The sequence below is a fragment of the Panthera uncia genome (genome assembly GCF_023721935.1).
Source record: "Panthera uncia isolate 11264 chromosome A1 unlocalized genomic scaffold, Puncia_PCG_1.0 HiC_scaffold_17, whole genome shotgun sequence".
NCBI lineage: Eukaryota > Metazoa > Chordata > Mammalia > Carnivora > Felidae > Panthera > Panthera uncia.
The window spans coordinates 121900192-121919674 of record NW_026057577.1 but is presented as its reverse complement, the minus strand read 5'-3'; the positions used below and the strand labels follow the sequence as shown (position 1 = coordinate 121919674).

Here is a 19483-nt window from a genome sequence, read left to right as displayed (position 1 = left end):
AAAAAAAAAAAATTAAAAAAAAAAAAAAAAAGAGAACTTGAACTAAATTATTGTTGTGTTGTTTCTTCCCTCCCTCCTTTCCTTCCTTTCTTCTTCTTTTTTTTAAGGACAGAGGGTTAATAGGGCACTAAATATAATACCAAGTTCTAGTCTTAGATCTGAAATCACTGAGGCAGTCAACTCTCTGGATCATTTAAAACCGTTGTCTTGGGGCGCCTGGGTGGCGCAGTCGGTTAAGCGTCCGACTTCAGCCAGGTCACGATCTCGCGGTCCGTGAGTTTGAGCCCCGCGTCAGGCTCTGGGCTGATGGCTCGGAGCGTGGAGCCTGTTTCCGATTCTGTGTCTCCCTCTCTCTCTGCCCCTCCCCCGTTCATGCTCTGTCTCTCTCTGTCCCAAAAATAAAATAAAAAATGTTGAAAAAAAATTTAAAAAAATAAATAAATAAAACCGTTGTCTTAAGATGAAGATAGCCACATAAAATACATCCAGTCTGAGTATGAAATCTAAAGTCAACTAAAAAGCCATAATTTCAAGTGTCTTACCAAATAGAAAAATGTAAGATGTAAGTAACACTTGGAAAAATGTAAGATAAAAAGAACCCTTGGAAAACATGGAATTAGCTCCTACTGTGTGAGAACAGTAGATGTTGTACGTCAACAGAAGCTATGCTGTCATGTGAGTAAACTTTTCATATGTCATGTGATCTCTTGGTCACCTCTTTCTGTTCTCCATCTGTCCAATGGGGGGCTTTGAGCAAGGTCACTTCACATTCCTTAGTATGCTGGTCTGTCAGAAGGGAATGGCAGTATGTTTTTCTACCCAGGACATTGATTACTTTCTGTAATTGAAAATGCATTTTTAAAGCCCCTATATTCTCTCAGGACCTGAGAGATCACGTTTTTGTACAGAAACACACGACACGCTTGTAGGCTGATCCAGTACTTAAAAAATACCAATCTTTTTTGGGGCCCCTGGGTGGCTCAGTCAGTTAAGCATATGACTGTTGGCTTGGGTCATGATCTCACAGTTCTTGGGATTAAGCCCCTTGTTGGGCTCTGCGCTAACAGCACAGAACCTGCTTGGGATTCTCTTTCTCCATCTCTCTCTGCCCCACCCCTGCTCGCACTCTCTTTCTCTCCTTGTCTCTCTCTCAAGATAAATAAACTTAAAAACAACAACAACAGCCACCACCTTTTTTTAGGTCTATTTGACAAGTATGGTTTGGATTTGAATCAAAAACTATTGTCAACTGGTTTAACCCTGTTAGGATATATGGTTCAAATCTGAAAGTAATGGAATTGCCACTACTTGCATATGTAAATATGTGTAAAACGCACACATGTTGTAAAGAATGCTTTATGTTGCAGAATTACATAACTTGAGAGATTTGACCATAATTTCCATCCTGCTCACCTCCTTTACTCCATCCCAGCTCTAAATCTGTAAGTGTTACTAGTTGGGTGTGTCTTTGGGGGCCAGTTTGGATCCTTGAAGTAGAAGACAGCAAGGCAGAAATGGATGTGCAAGAGATTTGGGGGAAATGCTCTGGTGAGGGATAAAGGGACAAGGGAGCGGGAAGAGGCAGAGAAAGCCTGCAAATCCCATGCAAGGTGACAGGGAAGAAGGAAGATTGAGAGGGAAGGGCTTACACCTACAATGCAGTTCTGAGAATGTTTTGCCCAGGCCAGTGGGGAGACGTAGATCAAATGTTGCCTATTGGAGGAGTCCCCTGTTGAGCAGAAAAAGTTTGGCCCGATCATCTGCTGGGAGCAGCCTGCGGGGACTGTGGGCTGGGGTTTGAATGTGCAGTGGATGGAAAGGGGCAGCAGTGGAGGCTGTCAGTCAGCTACGGTCCTGAGGCAGAGCCTTCTAGAGGGAACACAGAGGGGCGCCTGGGTGGCGCAGTCGGTTAAGCGTCCGACTTCAGCTCAGGTCATGATCTCGCGGTCCGTGAGTTCGAGCCCCGCATCAGGCTCTGGGCTGATGGCTCAGAGCCTGGAGCCTGCTTCCGATTCTGTGTCTCCTTCTCTCTCTGCCCCTCCCCCCTTCATGCTCTGTCTCTCTCTGTCTCAAAAATAAATAAACATCAAAAAAAATTTTTTAAAATAAAAAATAAAAAAAATAAAGGGAGCACAGAGTGGCACGGTTGCACGCTCGCACACCCGTCTTCCAGAGGTGTTTGTGCGCACACGCTATTCTGAAATGGGCTTTTTCACTCAGTATTTTTTGGATATTCTTCCATGGCAGCACATAGATCTATCTTATCCTTTTCACAGTTTCATAGTACTCCTTTGTGGAAATGCACCACGATGGAATTTTCTGATGCTTTTTCACGGACATTTGGACACTTCACGGAAAACATTTCACGTTTTCATTTTTCCTAAATATTAACAATACCACAATGAACCCTCTTTAAAATACATCAGTTTTGTATACAGACACACATATACAAGCATACTATTTAGAGGACAAAATTCCAGAAATAGAATTTCTGGATCAAAGGGAATGCACCCTGGAATTTTAATAGGTATTTTCAAAATGACCTTGGCAAAGTTGTGCTGTTTGACCATCAGTGAGTAACAAGCCTGCTTCTTCAAACTCTTATCAATGCTAGGTATTAAGACCTTTTTAGGGTTTGCCAGTTGGATACCACGCAGACCCACATACAGACATATACAATTACTTTTTTAATTTGCATGTATTTAATTAATAATGATATTGTCCTGTTTTTCTTTATTCTCTTTTGGCTATTGGTGTTTCGTTTTTTTGTGAATTACATATTTATATCATCTATCAGTTTTTTTACAGGGTAGCTTATCTGTTTTGATTGGTTTCTTTTTTTTAATATTTATTTTTGAGAGAGAGCACACAAGCAAGGGAGGGGCATTGAGAAAGGGAGACAAAATCAAAACAGGCTCTAGACTCCAGGCTGTGAGTGCAGAGTTGGACGCGGGGTTCGAACTCATGAACCATGAGATCATGACCTGAGCTGAAGTCGGATGCTTAACTGACTGAGCCACCCAGTTACTTAATGGGTTTAATTTAAGTAACATGTCCACAGTGATATAGTTATTAAGTGCCAGAGCAATGATTGGACCCTCAGCAGTCTTATGTCAGAGCCCATGCACTTGACTATTACAGCTTCCTTTTCCCACAAAGGTCTAGGTTATTGTTCCGGTATGATTCTGGGGAATAATCTGTCTTGTCTCCAGTGATTTAAAATATATCGTTAGCATGTACTAAATTCCTACATCTTCTTTAGGTCCAGAATACTCCTTGGATCTAGGTTTTCTATTCCTTTCTTTGTCTTCACTTACCACTCAAAGATCCAGCTTTAATCAATCACAAGTTCCAAGAATCTTTAACTGAATGTTGATTTAAAAAAGAAAAGCAAGGGGCACCTGGGTGGCTCAGTCGGTTAAGCATCTGACTTTGGCTCAGGTCATGATCTTGCAGTTTGTGAGTTCAAGCCCCACACTGGGCTCTGTACTGACAGCTCGGAGCCTGGAGCCTGCTTCTGATTCTGTGTCTCCCTTTCTCTCTCTCTGCCCCTCCCCTGCTCATGCTCTGCCTCTCTCTCTCTCTCTCTCTCTCTCTCCCTCTCTCTCTCTCTCTCAAAAATAAATAAACATGAGAAAGATTTTGAAAAGAAAAAAAAAAAAAGAAAAGTGATTGTGCATAAGCCAATTCAGTCTCATAAATAGGGGATGATCTTACAAAACTAGTAGAAACACTTAACCAGGCAGGTTTAAAGAGAGGACAAGGAGTGCTTAAACCTTTCTTTGGGCACCACCTCCAGGTGGTGGATACTTTATTTTATTTAATTAATTTTTTAATGTTTATTTATTTTTGAAAGAGACAGAGTGCGAGCATGGGAGGGGCAGAGAGAGGGAGACACAGAATCCGAATCAGGCTCCAGGCTCCGAGCTGTCAGCACAGAGTCCAACGCGGGGCTGGAGCCCATGAACTGTGAGATCATGACCTGAGCCAAAAGTCCAACGCTTAACTGACTGAGCCACCCAGGTGCCCCTGGGTGGTGGATACTTTAGGAGGAAAGGGGGGTGGAATTTCAGTGAAACCTTACAAGTAATGCATCCTGTGCTATAATGGTGGAGGCCCTTTCAAAAGGGTTCCCAAAAACATGCAGTGCTCATAGAAAAGAACAAAGTAGATGAACTTGGGAAATGTGGGGAACATGCCATGCAACTCTTGGTGCTGCCGCACAGAACTCTTTCACAGGGAGCACACACCCAAGCACACTTCCTGGATGAACAGCTTCTTTCTTTAAAATAGAATTTGCATATGACATCACTGGGCACCCAGCCAGTTCTGAAGAGTTTGGCAACACACCCCCGTTCTTGGGAAGCAAATGACTGGTCATGTTGCTTCTCATGGGGATTATTTATGGTGAGGAAACTTCCCAGGAATAAATATTTTAGTAATGACGGTACAAGAAGTCCTAGAGAAGAAGGGCAGACTCACACCCTTTGCAAAAGCTGTGCCTGTAGTGTTTGTACTGAGGGACGTTCAAAGGCATCTTCGTTTTGCACAGAGACAAGATTTGAATGAGAAGTTCTACAAAATGAGTGGGTAATTTTTCTTTTCTTTTCTCCCTTTGTCTCCCCAGAGAAGAAATGTCAATGAAAGACTATGAATTAGGCAATGAATTATGACTATGAATGAGACTATGAATTAGACTATGAATTTGGCAACAGGAGAAGTAGAAGGGCCTGAAAAAGAATCTCCTTAATAAAATAAAATTGAAAGCAAAGAAGAAAGAATGTGAGAAAATTAGTACAAACGTTTATTCATTTACTGGATATTTACTGGGTAACAACCACGTCCTGGGACTATGATAGACAGTGGGGACTCAGGTCCAGGCCTGTCCTCAGGCAGCACATAGTCTGGCTGGGAATGATGGAGATCTGAAAAATAGAAATAAAGAACAGATTTGGGCAAAGAACTAAGTAGTGTGGGTGAGGCAGGAAAGTGGTTTTGCCTTTCCGAATTCTTCCTGACTTCCTTTTCTTACTGGACACTGTAAGTGGCAATACTCCCCACGGACATGGCAAGAGAAAGCCTGATGGAAGAACCAGAGAGCACGGTGGGCTTTTCCGGAACAGCAGTCCCTAGGAGAACAGGTGGAGCACTGACTGCCGAGGAAGGGGCTTGCCGGCCCAACTCACACTCAGCCCTTATCCTCCAGGTGCCGTAGGAAGGCCTGGCCTAATCCTGCAGTGTCGTTGATCTGCATCAGGGGTCCAGTCTAGGGCGCGGGGCGCCCCAGAGCTCATGTGCTGACCTCTCTTCTCTGTCTGTATGGAGTCTGCAGGTGATCATCCAGTCCTGTGGCTTAAGTACCACATGCATGCACCGAGGATGATTTCTACCCCTGCCCGGACCCCTCCCCTGGACCCCACTTTGTGTGTCCAGCCAGCTCACGTGGCTGTCACATAAGCGTCTCCAATGTAGCAAGCTGCAAACCGAGCCCTCGATAGAGCCCACTACATCTGTTCGTCTCTTCTCTGTTGATAGCAGCCTCCCTTCTGCCAAGAGCTCAGGCCATTTTGGGGGCCACCCGTGATGTCTGACTTTGTCAGCCCCTGTCACATCCTGCCAGCTCTGTCTGTCAGATCTCTCCTGAGTTCCACCGCTGTTCCCACCTCCACTGCTGTGACCGTGGCCTGAGCCAGTGCCATTGTCCATGGACTACTGCAGACCCTCCTAACTGCTGTCCCTCCCACCGCTCCTGCCCCCTCCTGTCCCCACCAGTCTCTTCCTGTTCTGGTGAGTAAGATAGGCTATTCCTGTCCCGAAACTCCCCAGTGGCTCTCACCTGGCTCAGGGTAGAAGCCACAGTTGGGAAAATGCTTCCCTGTCTGCTCTCCCTCTGTGGACCCTCTGTTTTCCCCTCCTGCTTCTCACCTCTCACTGCAGCAGGAGCTCCTGCTGTTCCTTGAATGAGCCCAGCACTCTCCCACCTCAGCGTCTGGGTGCCACTCACCCCCTCACCTCCAGGTTCTTCCCTGTGGTTGTGGGGGAGCTCACCAGCCAAGAGCTGGTGCCCTCGGAGTAGGCACAGGGTCTTTGGAGGCAGGTTTACAGAGGAGGAGGGGTGGGGGCCACATGGGCTGTTCAGGGTCACCTGGGGCCTGGGAGCAGCTGACTCAGAGCCCTGGGTGTCTGTGTCCTTCGCACGGCATCAGGCGTCGGGAAAACTGTTCGTGCGGCGTTTCCCAAAGGCTGACACCGGTGTCTCTGGGATGTTCTTCCAGCTGCTGACCCTCACTCTGCAAGTTTTGGTGAACTTTACTGATTTTGCCAGAGTATTCAGACGACAGCCAGGACCCATAATCCCTCTGCAAGTGGTCCTGGCGTGGTCTGGGGCCTGAAGTGTTGGGATGGGGGCTGTCCAGTCACACCACGGGAAATAAGCACTTCGCCCAGGTGCAGGCAGTGACCGCTGTGTCCCAGTTGCCACCTGTCCAGCACGTCTAAAACGGTGCACGTCAGAACGGATGAAAGGAAAAACCGTAGATCTGAATGGCTGCTGAAGCCAGCCTCCTCGGATTCACAACCTGCCATGTGTGAGACGGTGGGGGAGGGCGGGACTTCCAGACGGGACCGTCCTGGTGCTTCTCAAAGACTTTCCTGTGATCATCAGACCATAGAAACAAGTCCTTTGTAAATGCTCATATTTTGGGCTCTGTTACATGAAAACTTCATTCTTTAATTTCTGGTTACCTTCAATGGGTAGGTGGCTTCTAACTTTTAGTTTTAAGTTTCTCTGTCTCTATAATTTGTTGACATTTGGGAGCATGTGAACTGTGTGACTTACCAGAACTCCAAAATTTTAAAAACACTTCAAAGAGCCCTTTCGTACAGAGAACATCAGGCAGCCTACCTCACTCCCTGAATCATCTGGTCTTCGATTTACGGGATGAGATTTCCTCACAGCATGGCACCCTGCGTTCCTCAGGTGATGTCGGTGTTAGGACGGGAAGATCCTGTACCCGTAGCCTAGGACTGGAAGGATGCTTCAGTTGCACACTGAGCGCCAGAGGCTTCGTGCCAGCATTTTCCTTTGCCTTGCCTTTGGCTCTGAGCAGAAACGATTTTCTCTTGAATTTGGTTTTCTCCCTGGCTTTGATATTTAATGGAAACAGGAACCTGTTTGAAGTTGTAAGTAGGGATGTTAGAGGGGGACGAATGACCCGTCTGCCAAAAGTAGAAGGACTGTGACTAAAAGCCGTCGTTTGCAGACTTTTGCTTGTGTTTGCAGGCGGGCTCATGTGTAAGCAGATTTGACTACCCTAGAAGAATGGAATGGTTTGGTGTATTCTTCTTCTGTCTTCACTGCTGTTCCCATTTAGTTGGAGGTAGTGAAAACGGGTGATGTGGTTCGCTGATTTTCTGGCTTTTGATGAAGTCCAGGTGGCTAGACAGAGGCAAAATGGGCTCTGAACTGTTTAATTGCCTCTCTCTGGGATGAGTCAGACTTTGAAGTAAAAAAGTGAAACTCAAGGCTTCCGTGGACTAACACTCTTATTATAAATTAAGAACATGTTAGCCTTCTTGAGGTCACCGAGGTTCATTCTTTGTGCCCTCAGATTGGCCTGTGGTCAAAGGACCCGATGAATCAGTGCAGTTCTTTGACCTGCCGTTTACACGCCTCCTCTAAAGCAAGGAAAGCCGGAAGTTATTTTGAACAATGAGACACTGCCTATCTCTCTAGGTGGAATGTGCTTGTTTTTCCTCAGTGAAATTTTAATGAGGGAGATGACTCCTTTGTAAGTAATCAATTCAAATATAGCTCTTCTCTGACCATGGTCCTTTTTTTTTTTTTTTTTTTTTTTTTTTAAGATTTAACTTTGTTTCTTTGCTTGACCCTTCTTTACCAACCTTCGCTTGGCCTGAAGAAATTGGTAGGTCACTTGTCTATTGGCACACAGCCTCAGTGGCACGCTCGCTGTGAACAGTCATTGCTCCTGCCCCAGGGATCGGCTGCTGTTGGCCGGCTGCTGGCTGAGCTCGGCTGGCCCCTGGGGGAGCAGCCGGGGTGACTCAGTTCTGCCTCCCGTGTTGCTCCTTCTCCTCCTGGGTCCAGGAGGGGAGCCCAGAAATGCTCTTTTCGTGCCAAAGAAACACAGAAGAGCAAGCAAAATTACACAAGGCATTTTGAGGTCTAGGCTCCAAGCTGGCACCCCACTGCTTCTGTTTTATTATGGGTCAGGGCAAGTCACACGGAGTAGGGAACTACACTCTTACTTTGCGGGGCAGGGGGAACTCCAGACTCACCTGACAAAGGGCATGGACGTAGGGAGGAGAGGAGAGTGGGAGCCCTTAATACCATCATCTACCACAATTGGGTCAAAGAAACCTGCTCAGAGCGAAAATTGAATAAAATTTTCCTTGTGTATAATTTATCTTTTTCAGAAAACCAGAACCTATGGCTCTCTTTTCAGCCTTTCAGACAACATTCCTCTTGGCATTGCTGTCCTTGAAAACTTACCAGAGTGAAGGTAAGAAGTGGAAAGAATGGTAAAGAAAAAAAAAAAAACAACAGATAAAAAAACCAAGGTAATTGGTGCTTTGGAGAAAAGTGGAACAAGTCTTCTTTTCTTTGACAATTACCTGGAATTGGTGAGGCGTTCACTCCATCACTTGGAATTGGTGAGGAGTAATGGTTTCCTTAGTCTTGACTATCCTGGTCTTCATTGCTCATTGTAATCGGCCACACCGTGACCCTGATTTCCTGGTCAGTGCACTGGTCGTCGAGGCACTTGTGAGTGGATCTAATCTGGCAGAACTTTGTGGTATAGACACTCTACGTGGCCATTGCCAGAGAAATTCCTTCTGCGTCTTGCCATGTGGAGACGGGGCAGACTAGCCCAGTGTTGGCCACTAGGTTAGAACAAGTTGTGATGTCCTTCAGCTGCATTCACGGAGCAGCTCTTTGCTGCAAGACAGTATGCTAAGTAAAGAAATTCTGTTTATGGATGAAGAAATGGTATTTGTTATTTAGCTCATCTCCCAATGAAGGGGTTTTTCAAAATACCAACTTTGTAAATCTCGTCAGTAAGAATTCAACACTTGCAGAATGTTTATAAATACTTTGTATATTACTTTGAACTAGCTTGACAGTCAAGCGTGAGCGAGTCTATTGGTTTATAACATTTGTTGGGGTGCCTGAGGGGTTCAGTCAGTTAAGCGTCCGACCGACTTCTTGAGCCGTGTTGGGCTGTGTGCTGACAGCTCAGAGCCTGGAGCCTGGTTTGGATTCTGTGTTTCCTCTCTCTGTCCCTTCCCTGCTCGTGCTGTCTCTCTCTCTGTCTCCCTCTCTCAAAAATAAATAAACATTAAAAAAAATTGTGTTGCTTTCACCTGTATTTTACAAAGCTTTACATTTTCCTCATTCTGGGTTTATTTGCTATACTCCCTTCGTAACACAAAGCACAGGCATATGCTCTGAGTGATTATTCACACAGTTCCTTTCCATCGATTCATGAAAATGATGTTTTCAAGAAATACCCATAGAATTTTTCTATTTCCTTTAAAACTCCGTGAAAAGATATTTAGAAATAAAAAGGAGATTTTGTTCTGATAATAGCTCAGTTCTCTGATATTCTTTGGGTCTGGGTCTGTTTCTTTTAGGTTCACGCTACATGAGAAGATGCTACTTTTCTGACTTCTTGAAATTCATAGTTTGTTGATAATCCCCCATAATCTGGAGCTGAAAGACGGGAATTAGGACTTCTCATTTGTAGTCTGTGTCCCCCTCACTCTATCTTACTTGCTAAACGTGACACAACTGGACTGAGTGGGTGGTCCACACCATAGGAAGGTTCAGGCCCAGCTAGAGCCCCTGATTCCCAGGCAGAACCACACCCCCACTCCAGGCTCTCCAGGAAATCCTAGGCATTTAATTCCAGGCTTTTGGCACAGCTCACTTCCCTAGTGAAGTCTCATTATCTGATCCAACGACAACAGACTGTGTGCCTTCCATTTACAACACACTCTGTTCTCAGAGGAGACTCTGGTGAAGAAAACACACTTCCAGCCTCTTTTATTTAGATCAGACGTGCATGTACCTCTTTCTCTCTCCACCAGTCTTTATTTGTGTTTCCAGCTTTCTCAGCTCAGCTCGCCTGCTCTGCCAGCTTCCTGCTCCTGTCCCCACCTACACTGCTTGGATTTCTTGTCTCGGTCTTTGCTGCATCTGCCAAGTATCTGCTAAATCTCCCACCCGATAACCCAGCCAGGCTCGGGTCTGAGACTCCGGTTCAGATGACCTAGCTTCTCCCGAACAATGAGACAGAGCCCAGACTCACTTCCAGTTAGCCCTGAGTTATGTCTGCTTCAGTCAGAGATCACGACTCTAGCATTTGGTTGTATTTTCTTCTTTTCTCTCGTGCAAGTATATACAGACCAACATGGAGATGCAAATACGTAGATTTTTTTTATGGAAGTAAACTGGTACTATATATACTGGGAGTATTTATACTATATAGATACTTATTAAACTATGTATAAAGTATGTATATTGTGTATAGTATAAGTATGTATGCTGGAAGGTTCTATAATTTCTTAAATATAGGAAAAGCATGAAAGTATGTATGGGTGAAGTATGTATACTTTAGTAATACAAACTTTATTATATACTTATTCGAACAATACAACATTATGATGAGGGTTTTTACCTTTGAGGGTAAATATTCTTCTGAAATAGCATTATATTTAGCTGTGTGATGTCCCAACTTGTAAATGGATGATGGTTTATTTTCTTAAGTAGTGTTGGGGCCAGACAGAGAAGCTGGGTGGGGAAAGTGGGAGGAGAGTCTGTGATGAAACCCGGGCCTGTCTGATGGCTAAGTCTGCCCTTCTTGGCCCCATTCCAGTGCACATTATAGAAAGAGTGCTGGGCCAAGGGCCAAGAACTCTGAGTTCTGGTCTAGTTGTGTGACCTTGGGAAAGTCCCTTCCCTTTTTCTAACCTCAGTTTCCTCACCTGAAAAATAATGGGGTTGGACTTAAGAATCTCTGAGGTCCCTTAATCTCTCTGACTTTACCTTGACATTTCCCACTCTTTCCCAAGGAAGTCCTCAATTGCTTCTGACCAAATTATTTCTGACTGATGTCTCTCAACTACCTGAGTCACTCAACACTCACTGATAGCATACATCCATATAGTGTTCCTCTTTTGCCTAAAGCATCATGCGATAGCTTCCTAGAGCTTCCAGAAAAAGAGTTGATGCTGGTGGTTGACTCATTCATTCAGCAGGCGGTCATGGTGTCTACACTGTGACAGGTGCGTTACTGGTCTTGGTTTCAGTGAGCTGAGTAAGACTCAGTTACACCCTTCTTTAGCTCCCAGTCCTTGGCGGGGACACAGGAGAGGCTATTTCCGCACGCTGCGATCAGTGCTCAAACAAGGGCTTAGAAAAGCAGCCCTGAGGAGAAGAGAACGCCAAGGCCGGGTAGAGGTGTTAGTGAGCCAGTGCTTGTCACGCTCCTGAGCCCTTGTGGAGATCCTGGGTCTCTCTAATTTGAGGTCAGCGTCTCCTGTGGAGAAGATGTTGTGCCAAGTGCTGGGGACAAGAGTCCATCCAGAGATGCCTACGCCTCAGCCTCTCCCCCCCAGGAAGTTTGAATCTAGAGTGTGAGACCGACGGCAACAAACCACTATGCAGACAGGATGCAATGAGGGCTGGGAAAGACGGGATGATTTAGCAGGCACCGGCATTCCCCGGGGCTACTGGTGCCACAGTTATGAAAAATACTCCTTCCTGGGGCACCTGGGTGGCTCACTCGGTTAAGCGTCCAACTTTGGCTTAGGTCATGATCTCATGGTTTGTGAGTCCCACGTCAGGCTCAGGCTCTGCGCTGATGGCTCAGAGCCTAGAGCCTGCTTCGGATTCCGTGTCTTTCTCTCTCTCTCTCTCTCTCCCTCTGCCCCTCCCCCATTCACACTCTGTCTATCTGTCTCTCTCTCTCTCTCAAAAATAAATAAACATTAAAAAAGAAGAATCAGAATACCAATTTATTAATTTTCAGTGGGAAATAAAACTGGAAAAGTGACTGGTGCCCAGCCTTTTGGTGCAAAGTGACTTACAGGGCTAAATTATGCATTCTGAAAGTGTCATCATAGTGAAGTGAACCCGTTATCTTAGAGAAATATTTCTTTTAAAACCTAACATATGGCTCTGAAAGTAATGCATATTTCTGAAGAACATTTACAAAATACAGAAAAGTATAAAAAAGCAAGTTAAAATCACTCAACCTCTCTGTCCAGAAATAGAGTAGTTTTACCTCCCTTTATAGCTTTCTTTAAAAATTTTTTATTTATTTATTTTATTTTTTATTAGAGAGAGAGAGAGTGTGTGTGTGTGTGTGTGTGTGTGTGTGGGCAGAGGAGAGGGGCAGAGAGAGAGGAGAAAGAGAATCCCAAGCAGGCTCTGTGCTGTCAGCACGGAGCCCGACACAGAGCTTGATCCCACGACCCTGGGATCATGACCTGAGTCAAAATCAGAGTTGGACGCTCAACTGACTGAGCTACCCAGGCACCCCCCTCTATAGCTTTTTAAAAAATAACATAAGTACTTTGAAAAGTACAAAATGGAATGTATAGTTCAGTGTATTTTTTTTTAAAGTTTTTTTAACATTTATTTATTTTTGAGACAGAAAGAGACAGAGCATGAATGGGGGAGGGTCAGAGAGAGAGGAAGACACAGAATCTGAAACAGGCTCCAGGCTCTGAGCAGTCAGCACAGAGCCTGACGTGGGGCTTGAACTCACAGACCGTGAGATCATGACCTGAGCCGAAGTTGGACGCTTAACCGACTGAGCCACCCAGGCGCCCCCAGTGTATTTTTAAAAAGTGAATGAAAAAGGTCAAGAAAAACATAGGATTCAAACTTGGCAATGGAGAGAGAAAGGATTTGGTAGCATGGACCTGGTAGGATGGTGGGGACTCAATTTCTGTATTATTCGAACATCATCATGATCACATATATTAAAAAAAATTTATTGAAGTGAAATTCACGTAAGATAAAATTAATTATTTTATGGTTAAAGTGAACAAATCAGTGATATTTAATATATTCAAAATATGCAACCATCACCTCTGTAATTTGAGAACATTTTTATCACCTCCTAAGGAAGCCTTATAATCATTAAGCAGTTATTTTGCATTCCTCCCTTCCTCAGCCCCAGCAGTCGCCAATCTGCTTTATCTCTCCATGGATTTACTTATTCCGAGCCCCTTGTGCCTCTCCAGCTGTGTTCCCTCCTTGAGCTAAGAATGTTGTCACAATTATTTTACGTCACACTAACTGCCTTGCTGGTCTCATCCAAAGAGTTTAGTAAATTCTTGCCAGAGGTGTTTTAAGTTTAGTGCATTGACACATAAGTAATCATGTCTAGAGATAGGATGTGCTCCCACTTCATAGTCTTTTAATAAACTATAAAATATTGACTTTCAGAGAGATAATTCTTTTTGATTTCCAGAAATACGACATTTATAGCCAAGAGTTCTCTTGCTTTATTTGGCCTTGCTAGAAGTTTCTAAACCAGTTGGATTGCCCAATAAAATATCCTTTTGTTTTACTGTTTATCAGTTTAGTAACTCGCTGTGTCTTCTTGAGCAAACCATTTCATTTATCTAGATCTTAATTTCTTCATCTACCAACTGACTTCTAAATTCCCTTACAGATTTTTAAGATGTCTGATTCTAAGGTGCACATGTGAGCAGTATTTTCCAAAACTAAACAATGGTGATATTGACCAGTTTATTATCTGTGACTGTTCAGTTGTGCTCCTATTAAATTTCACTGTTTGTATTAAATGTCTTGGTTTTGGTCTTTCAGTCTTGTCTGAACCCTTGTCATTGGCCCCTGAATCACTGGAAGTTTCCATCGATTCTGCACGTCAGTGTTTGCATTTACAATGGAGTGTCCACAACCTTGCTTATCATCAGGAATTAAAAATGGTTTTTCAGATAGAAATCAGTAGAATTAAAACATCTAATGTCATCTGGGTGGTAAGTATTTTTTGGTCTTTCTGGCTCAACATTTTAAAACTCCTTTTCTGACACCGTGATTTGTCTTTTATAACATTTGCAAAAATCCCAGTATGGAAACACTTAGCAACACAAAATGGTTTTCCTAAACAATTACCTTTCTGTGTTTTTAGTTAAGAGGATAGAGGACAAAGTAACATGACATCTTTGGTTCAGTAGGTTGGATGAGATGTGTTAAGAAAATAGATTATTTCTTCATTTCTGCCCTGTCCCCTAAGAAGGCTCTTGGGGCTGTCCTTATGAGTACTAGATTCCAAAAACCCATGAAGGTCAACCTCTTTCCTCTTCCCTGTCCACCAGAGATTTTCCTAAATAAGGTATAATTTTTTGGCAACATTCTTCTTGTCAGTTTCTTTGCTCATACCATGCTGAAATACATTTCTATCCAGTAAAGAAAGAGGTTCTTCATGTTTCTGCCATGTTGGAGAGTAGCGCAGGCTGTTCTTTGTTGCCTCACTTGGGGCTTTTTCTACAACAGATTAAATTGTGAGAATCCTTACTTTCACAATCTCTTCGCCTTTGAATTCCTTGGAATAGATTTTTCACTTGCCTTGGTTCAAATCATGGTTGTGTCCATTTAGCTGATGCTTCTCCATCTAGTGCACTGTGACACTTTGGTGGTTTCTTTCAATTTCCATTTATGGTCCAGGGAATCTTAACTAATCTACACATACATCATGTTCGTTCATTATCATGGGATGTTGAAAGACAATACAATGGAATGTTGTCTCATTGAAGGGGAACAGAGAATTTGCCTGAATTGAAGGGAAACACAGGGATGTGTCACTGCTGGGACCTCCATTTGCTCAGTGGAAGGACAATCTTCTCTCAGGCAGTGGAGGCATGGGTACAGGGTACAGAATAGTTAGTTCCTTTAGTAAAGTATAAATTCCACTAATTTTATGTTATTTAAAAAAAATTTTTTTTTACACTTATTTTTTTGAGAGACAGAGACAGAGCCCGAGCGGGGGGAGGGGCAGAGAGAGAGGGAGACACAGAATCGGAAGCAGGCTCCAGGCTCTGAGCTGTCAGCACAGAGCCCGACGCGGGGCTCGAACCCACAGACCGCAAGATCATGACCTGAGCCAAAGTTGGACACTTAACTGACTGAGCCACCCAGGTGCCCCATAAATGCCACTAATTTTGAAGCCTCCAGTTACTTTCCATATTCGTGATTGCATTTGAGATCTGAGTGAGAGGCCTAAATTAAATAGAACTCTGACTCTGTGAATTTAGGATTGATACCAGGTCTGCAATTCCACACGTCCATGGGAAACTACCAAGAATGAAAGCTCGTTGGTGTTCTGATTTTAAACAACAGTAATGCTCATGGACAGCTGCTCACCGCCCACCGTCGGTACATCTTCCCACTGTTGTACCTCATGCTAATCATTTTTGTATTTGTATATCTTTGATGGATACACTCACTCGTTGTTGAGTTGGACCCAGTAAAATATTACGCAAAGGTCATATTGAGACTAATTGTCTAAGAAAAAGAAATTCGGGAGAAATGCTAGAAGAATCTATGGAAAACTAGTACCTCACACTACTAGCAGAAGTGACACTGACCATGGACGGACTGGGTTCCATTTTCTATTTTCCTAACAGGCAGTTGTTCATATCTGTTTTCACCTTTGATTCGTGTAAGAGTTCTTTTCTCAGGGTAAAGCACCTTGTGAAACCTACTTCTGTAACTACTAAGACTCAAGATCTTTGTCCAAGGTATTGTCCCCATATCACCCAGGTCAGCCTGACGGTGGGGGGGAAGGAGAAAACCAAGGCCTAGAGAGGTCTGTTGTGCTACTCAAGGTGACAGAGTCAACACAGTGCCCTCCTTCACCCACGTGCCCGGTCAGCGATGATGGCCACACGCAGTCCCCAGGACGTCAGTGGCCGTTGTGTCCCACAACAATGCCGTGAGAAGCCCTTGTCTGAACCTCGCAGGCCTAAAGTCAAGGAAAGACATGAGGCTCCCCCTCCAGTGCAGGGGAAGAAAGCCAGCAAAGGGGGTCTGCTTCTGTCTCGAGCGCCATCTCCCTTTCGAAAGGCCGTTCCCTGTAATGCAAGCCTGACGGGACGCTTTCATTCATGCGCAGAAGGAGCAGCTTTTAGGACTCGTGCCTCAGATGGTCCTGTTCCTAAACAGGCCTAGCAAGAGCCCCCTGCCCCAAGTGCTCACAGCTGGGCCAGGGCCCCTGAGCCACCTCCCAGAGGGCGCGGACCACTCGGAGCCTTGCTGGCGGCCACGGGCTCTACACGGTCTCCCCTGGGCCGGGCTCTGCTCTCAGCCCGTCCAGCCACTTGCTTTATGGTCCCGGCAGTGGCAGAAGGCAGAGTCGGGTGGCTCCAGCCCAGAAGGAGGCCCGGAGCTGTCGGCCGGGGCTCCACGAGCACCTCAGGAGCCAGTCGGTGGCCTCAGTTGGACTTCCATATCAATGCGTGTGCCAGTTTCTTGTGACCTACCGGTGTCTGCCGGGGCCGAATGAAACTTGTTGCTTCGATTGGTGAAAACAGCCCAAACACAGTTCATCACTTTTTTTTTTTTTTTTTTTGGTAATCACTGAATTGATGCATTCAAGGAAAATTTTATCTCCTGCATTGCGAGTCTTTAAACAGCACACAGCACAAATTGTGGTTAGACAGAACCCACACAAGTAGCGTCTGAAAGAAATAGAGCCCACAGCATGTTAATGAAGGGATGAGATCATTCAGCGGGTCGTTGGAGACTGGGAGCCTGGGTCCAGCCATTAACTCAAGGCACAGGTCTGTGAGCGCTGAGCGGGAATGAGGAGGTAAACGCAGGAACAAGGGTGTCCTAAATGTGGGAAGCGCCATGCTGGCAGCTGACAAGGTCTCTGAGGGGTTGGGATTAGGCCGGACCTTCTCCAGCAACTTGAAAAAGGACGGTTTGAGCCAAAATAAGAGACAGGATTAGAAGCTAGTGTAGAAGGGAGGGTGGAGAAGAATGTTCTGGGAAGAGCCCACAGGTCTGAGCCAAGGCCCAGAGGGAAGGGCTGTGAGCTCCCAGGCCCGAAAACACTGAGCACTTGGGGGCGGGCGTGACCCAGGGGTGAGCCTCACCGGACACTGGGGTTCATGGTCACTTCTCCTGTTTTATCCTGACAGCCATAAGGAGAGGAATAACAGGGTCTGGTTGGACGTGTTTGAAAAGTCTGCTCTGGCTGCGGGTGGGGAAGCTGGAAGAGGTGGAGTGTGACCCGTATGAAGCGGGCTGTGGGGTGGGTCCAGCAGAGAGGTGCGTGGAGTGGCTGGGGACAGTGGAGACGACAAAAGAGGCTAAATCTCAAAGAGAAGGAGGTAAAATCCAGACTGTGGCCTGTTGACAGCAGGGTCTCCATTATGGATACAATCTTGTTGTTTTTGGTAGTTGCTCTTAAACAATACAAAATATACTCAAGACTGGTCATATTAAATAGTAGAAGTTGCATAGATCAGGACCTGAAAAGTTATATTTAAAAAATATTTTTTTAGGGGCTCCTGGATGGTTCAGTCAGTTAAGGTCATGATCTTGTGGTTCGTGAGTTTGAGGCCTGTGTCCGGCTCTGTGCTGACAGAGCAGAGACTGCTTGGGATTCTCTCTTTCCCTCTCTCTATCTGCCCCCCCCCCAGCCAAATACATAAATAAACTTTAGAAAAAAATGAAAAATAGGGGTGTCTGGGTCGCTCAGTCAGTTAAGCGTCCAACTTCAGCTCAGGTCATGATCTCACGGTTTGTGAGTTCAAGCCCCATGTTGGGCTCTGTGCTGACGGCTCAGAGCCTGGAACCTGCTTCAGATTCTGTGTCTCCCTCTCTCTCTGCCCCTTCCCTTTCACACTCTGTCTCTGTCTCTGAAAAATAAATAAATCACAAAAAATAAAAATAAAAAATAAAAAATATGTTTTGTAGTTTAGAGATAAAACAATCCCAATAAACCGAGATAGAAACATTCCGTAACTCACCAGTCCTGCATAGAGGATGAGCACGGTCACCCTCGGGTGCCGCCCAGGTGGACTGAGGTACTCTCACCCCAGGACTGGGTTGGCTTCTGCCCAGGGTGATGGTTAAGGTTGGCAGCCTGGGAAGAGAAGAAGGCATCAGTGGAGGGCAGGCCTCAAGGTCTGCCAGCTCCAGGTTGTGTGTGACATGCATGTTGCCCCATCCTCTTGATTGTAGGGCTTGCACTTGGCCCTTAGACATGCGGGTTCAGACTCAGTTTTCCGCAGGAAGCGCAGGTGTTTGTTGTCCCGTCACCCAGCTGTGGGGGCCGAGAGCCGGTGTCCTGGAGGGGCCCACCGAGGAGCATGCGTGCCCAGAGCCGTGTGGGACGTGAACAAGAATAAAGCCCAGTCCCTGCGGTCTTGGGGCCACGCTCGAGCCAGGGACACAAGGACAGATGAAGTACCAGCAGCTACACACAGTGTACAGGAGGGCTTCAGGAGAGGTGGGGTTGGGTGCATCCTGCGCCTGCACAGTGTGCAGGGAGAGTGGGGACCCGAGCCAGGGGCCCTGTGTGAGGAAACGCTGAGGTGGAAAAACGTAAAGCTATTCCCGAAGTGTGAGGTAGAGCACTGTGTCCAGAGAGATTCCTGCAAGGGAGAGGTGGGTTGGGTTTACATGGGGTTTATGGCTGTAGATGGTTTACAGGAGCCATAGAAGCCTATGGAATTAGAGAATGAAAATACCAGTAATTTAGAAAGGTCAAGATTAAAGGCTGTGGGGGAAGACCAGTTGTCGTTCCATGTGGGCAAGCTTCCCACAGCGGAAGACATTCCTGTGTGGTTGACATTCTGACAGATGGAGCTCAAAGAAGAGGATCCAGTCCCTGTGGCCACCAGGTCTACAAAGATAAGGGACCAAATGAAACCAAACAGAAAACAGACAAACAAAACCAAACGAAACAGAAAACAGACAAACAAAGCCCACGGGCCTCATGGAGATCCATCTACCGGCTTCTGACAGTGGAACTCCTGGGTGCCATGAAGGGCTGCCCTCTCTACTGAGATTTGGCCAACATGATCCGACCCTGGCTAAAAATGAATGTTAAAAAAATACTCATTAGTCTTGCTTATACTTTTTAATTTTGTATTGTTTATTTTATTTTTGAGACAGAGAGAGAGTGTGTGAGTGGGGGAGGAGCAGAGAGAGAGGAGACACAGAATCCGAAACAGGCTCCAGGCTCTGAGCTGTCGGCACAGAGCCTGACGGCAGGGGGGTGAGGGGTGGGGAAGGGGCGTCTCGAACTCACAAGCTATGACATGACCTGAGCCGAAGTTGGAAGCTTAACTGAGCCACCCGGACGCCCCTGGTCTTCCTTATTTTTAAAGAATGACTCAATTCTCTAGTTTGCAAAAATTTTTCTCAGCAGGCCTGTGTGACAAGCACGGTGCCTACCTTCTGACTCTGCTC

At 45.6% G+C, this 19483-nt stretch overlaps 1 protein-coding gene across 4 annotated transcripts in view; it reads left to right on the top strand.

Annotated features, from left to right (window-relative positions):
- Positions 1-19483, top strand: part of OSMR (oncostatin M receptor) — a 54429-nt gene that overhangs the window by 7373 nt on the left and 27573 nt on the right. For 2 of the 4 annotated variants that reach the window (XM_049648742.1, XM_049648743.1), the window contains exons 2-3: positions 8437-8522; positions 13865-14037. In XM_049648742.1, the coding sequence (XP_049504699.1) occupies positions 8450-8522; positions 13865-14037 (246 nt within the window). In that variant the 5' untranslated portion in view covers positions 8437-8449. Of the gene's footprint in view, positions 1-7946; positions 8523-13864; positions 14038-19483 lie in introns of those variants that run through there. The other 2 variants (XM_049648744.1, XM_049648745.1) reach the window with 1 other exon arrangement.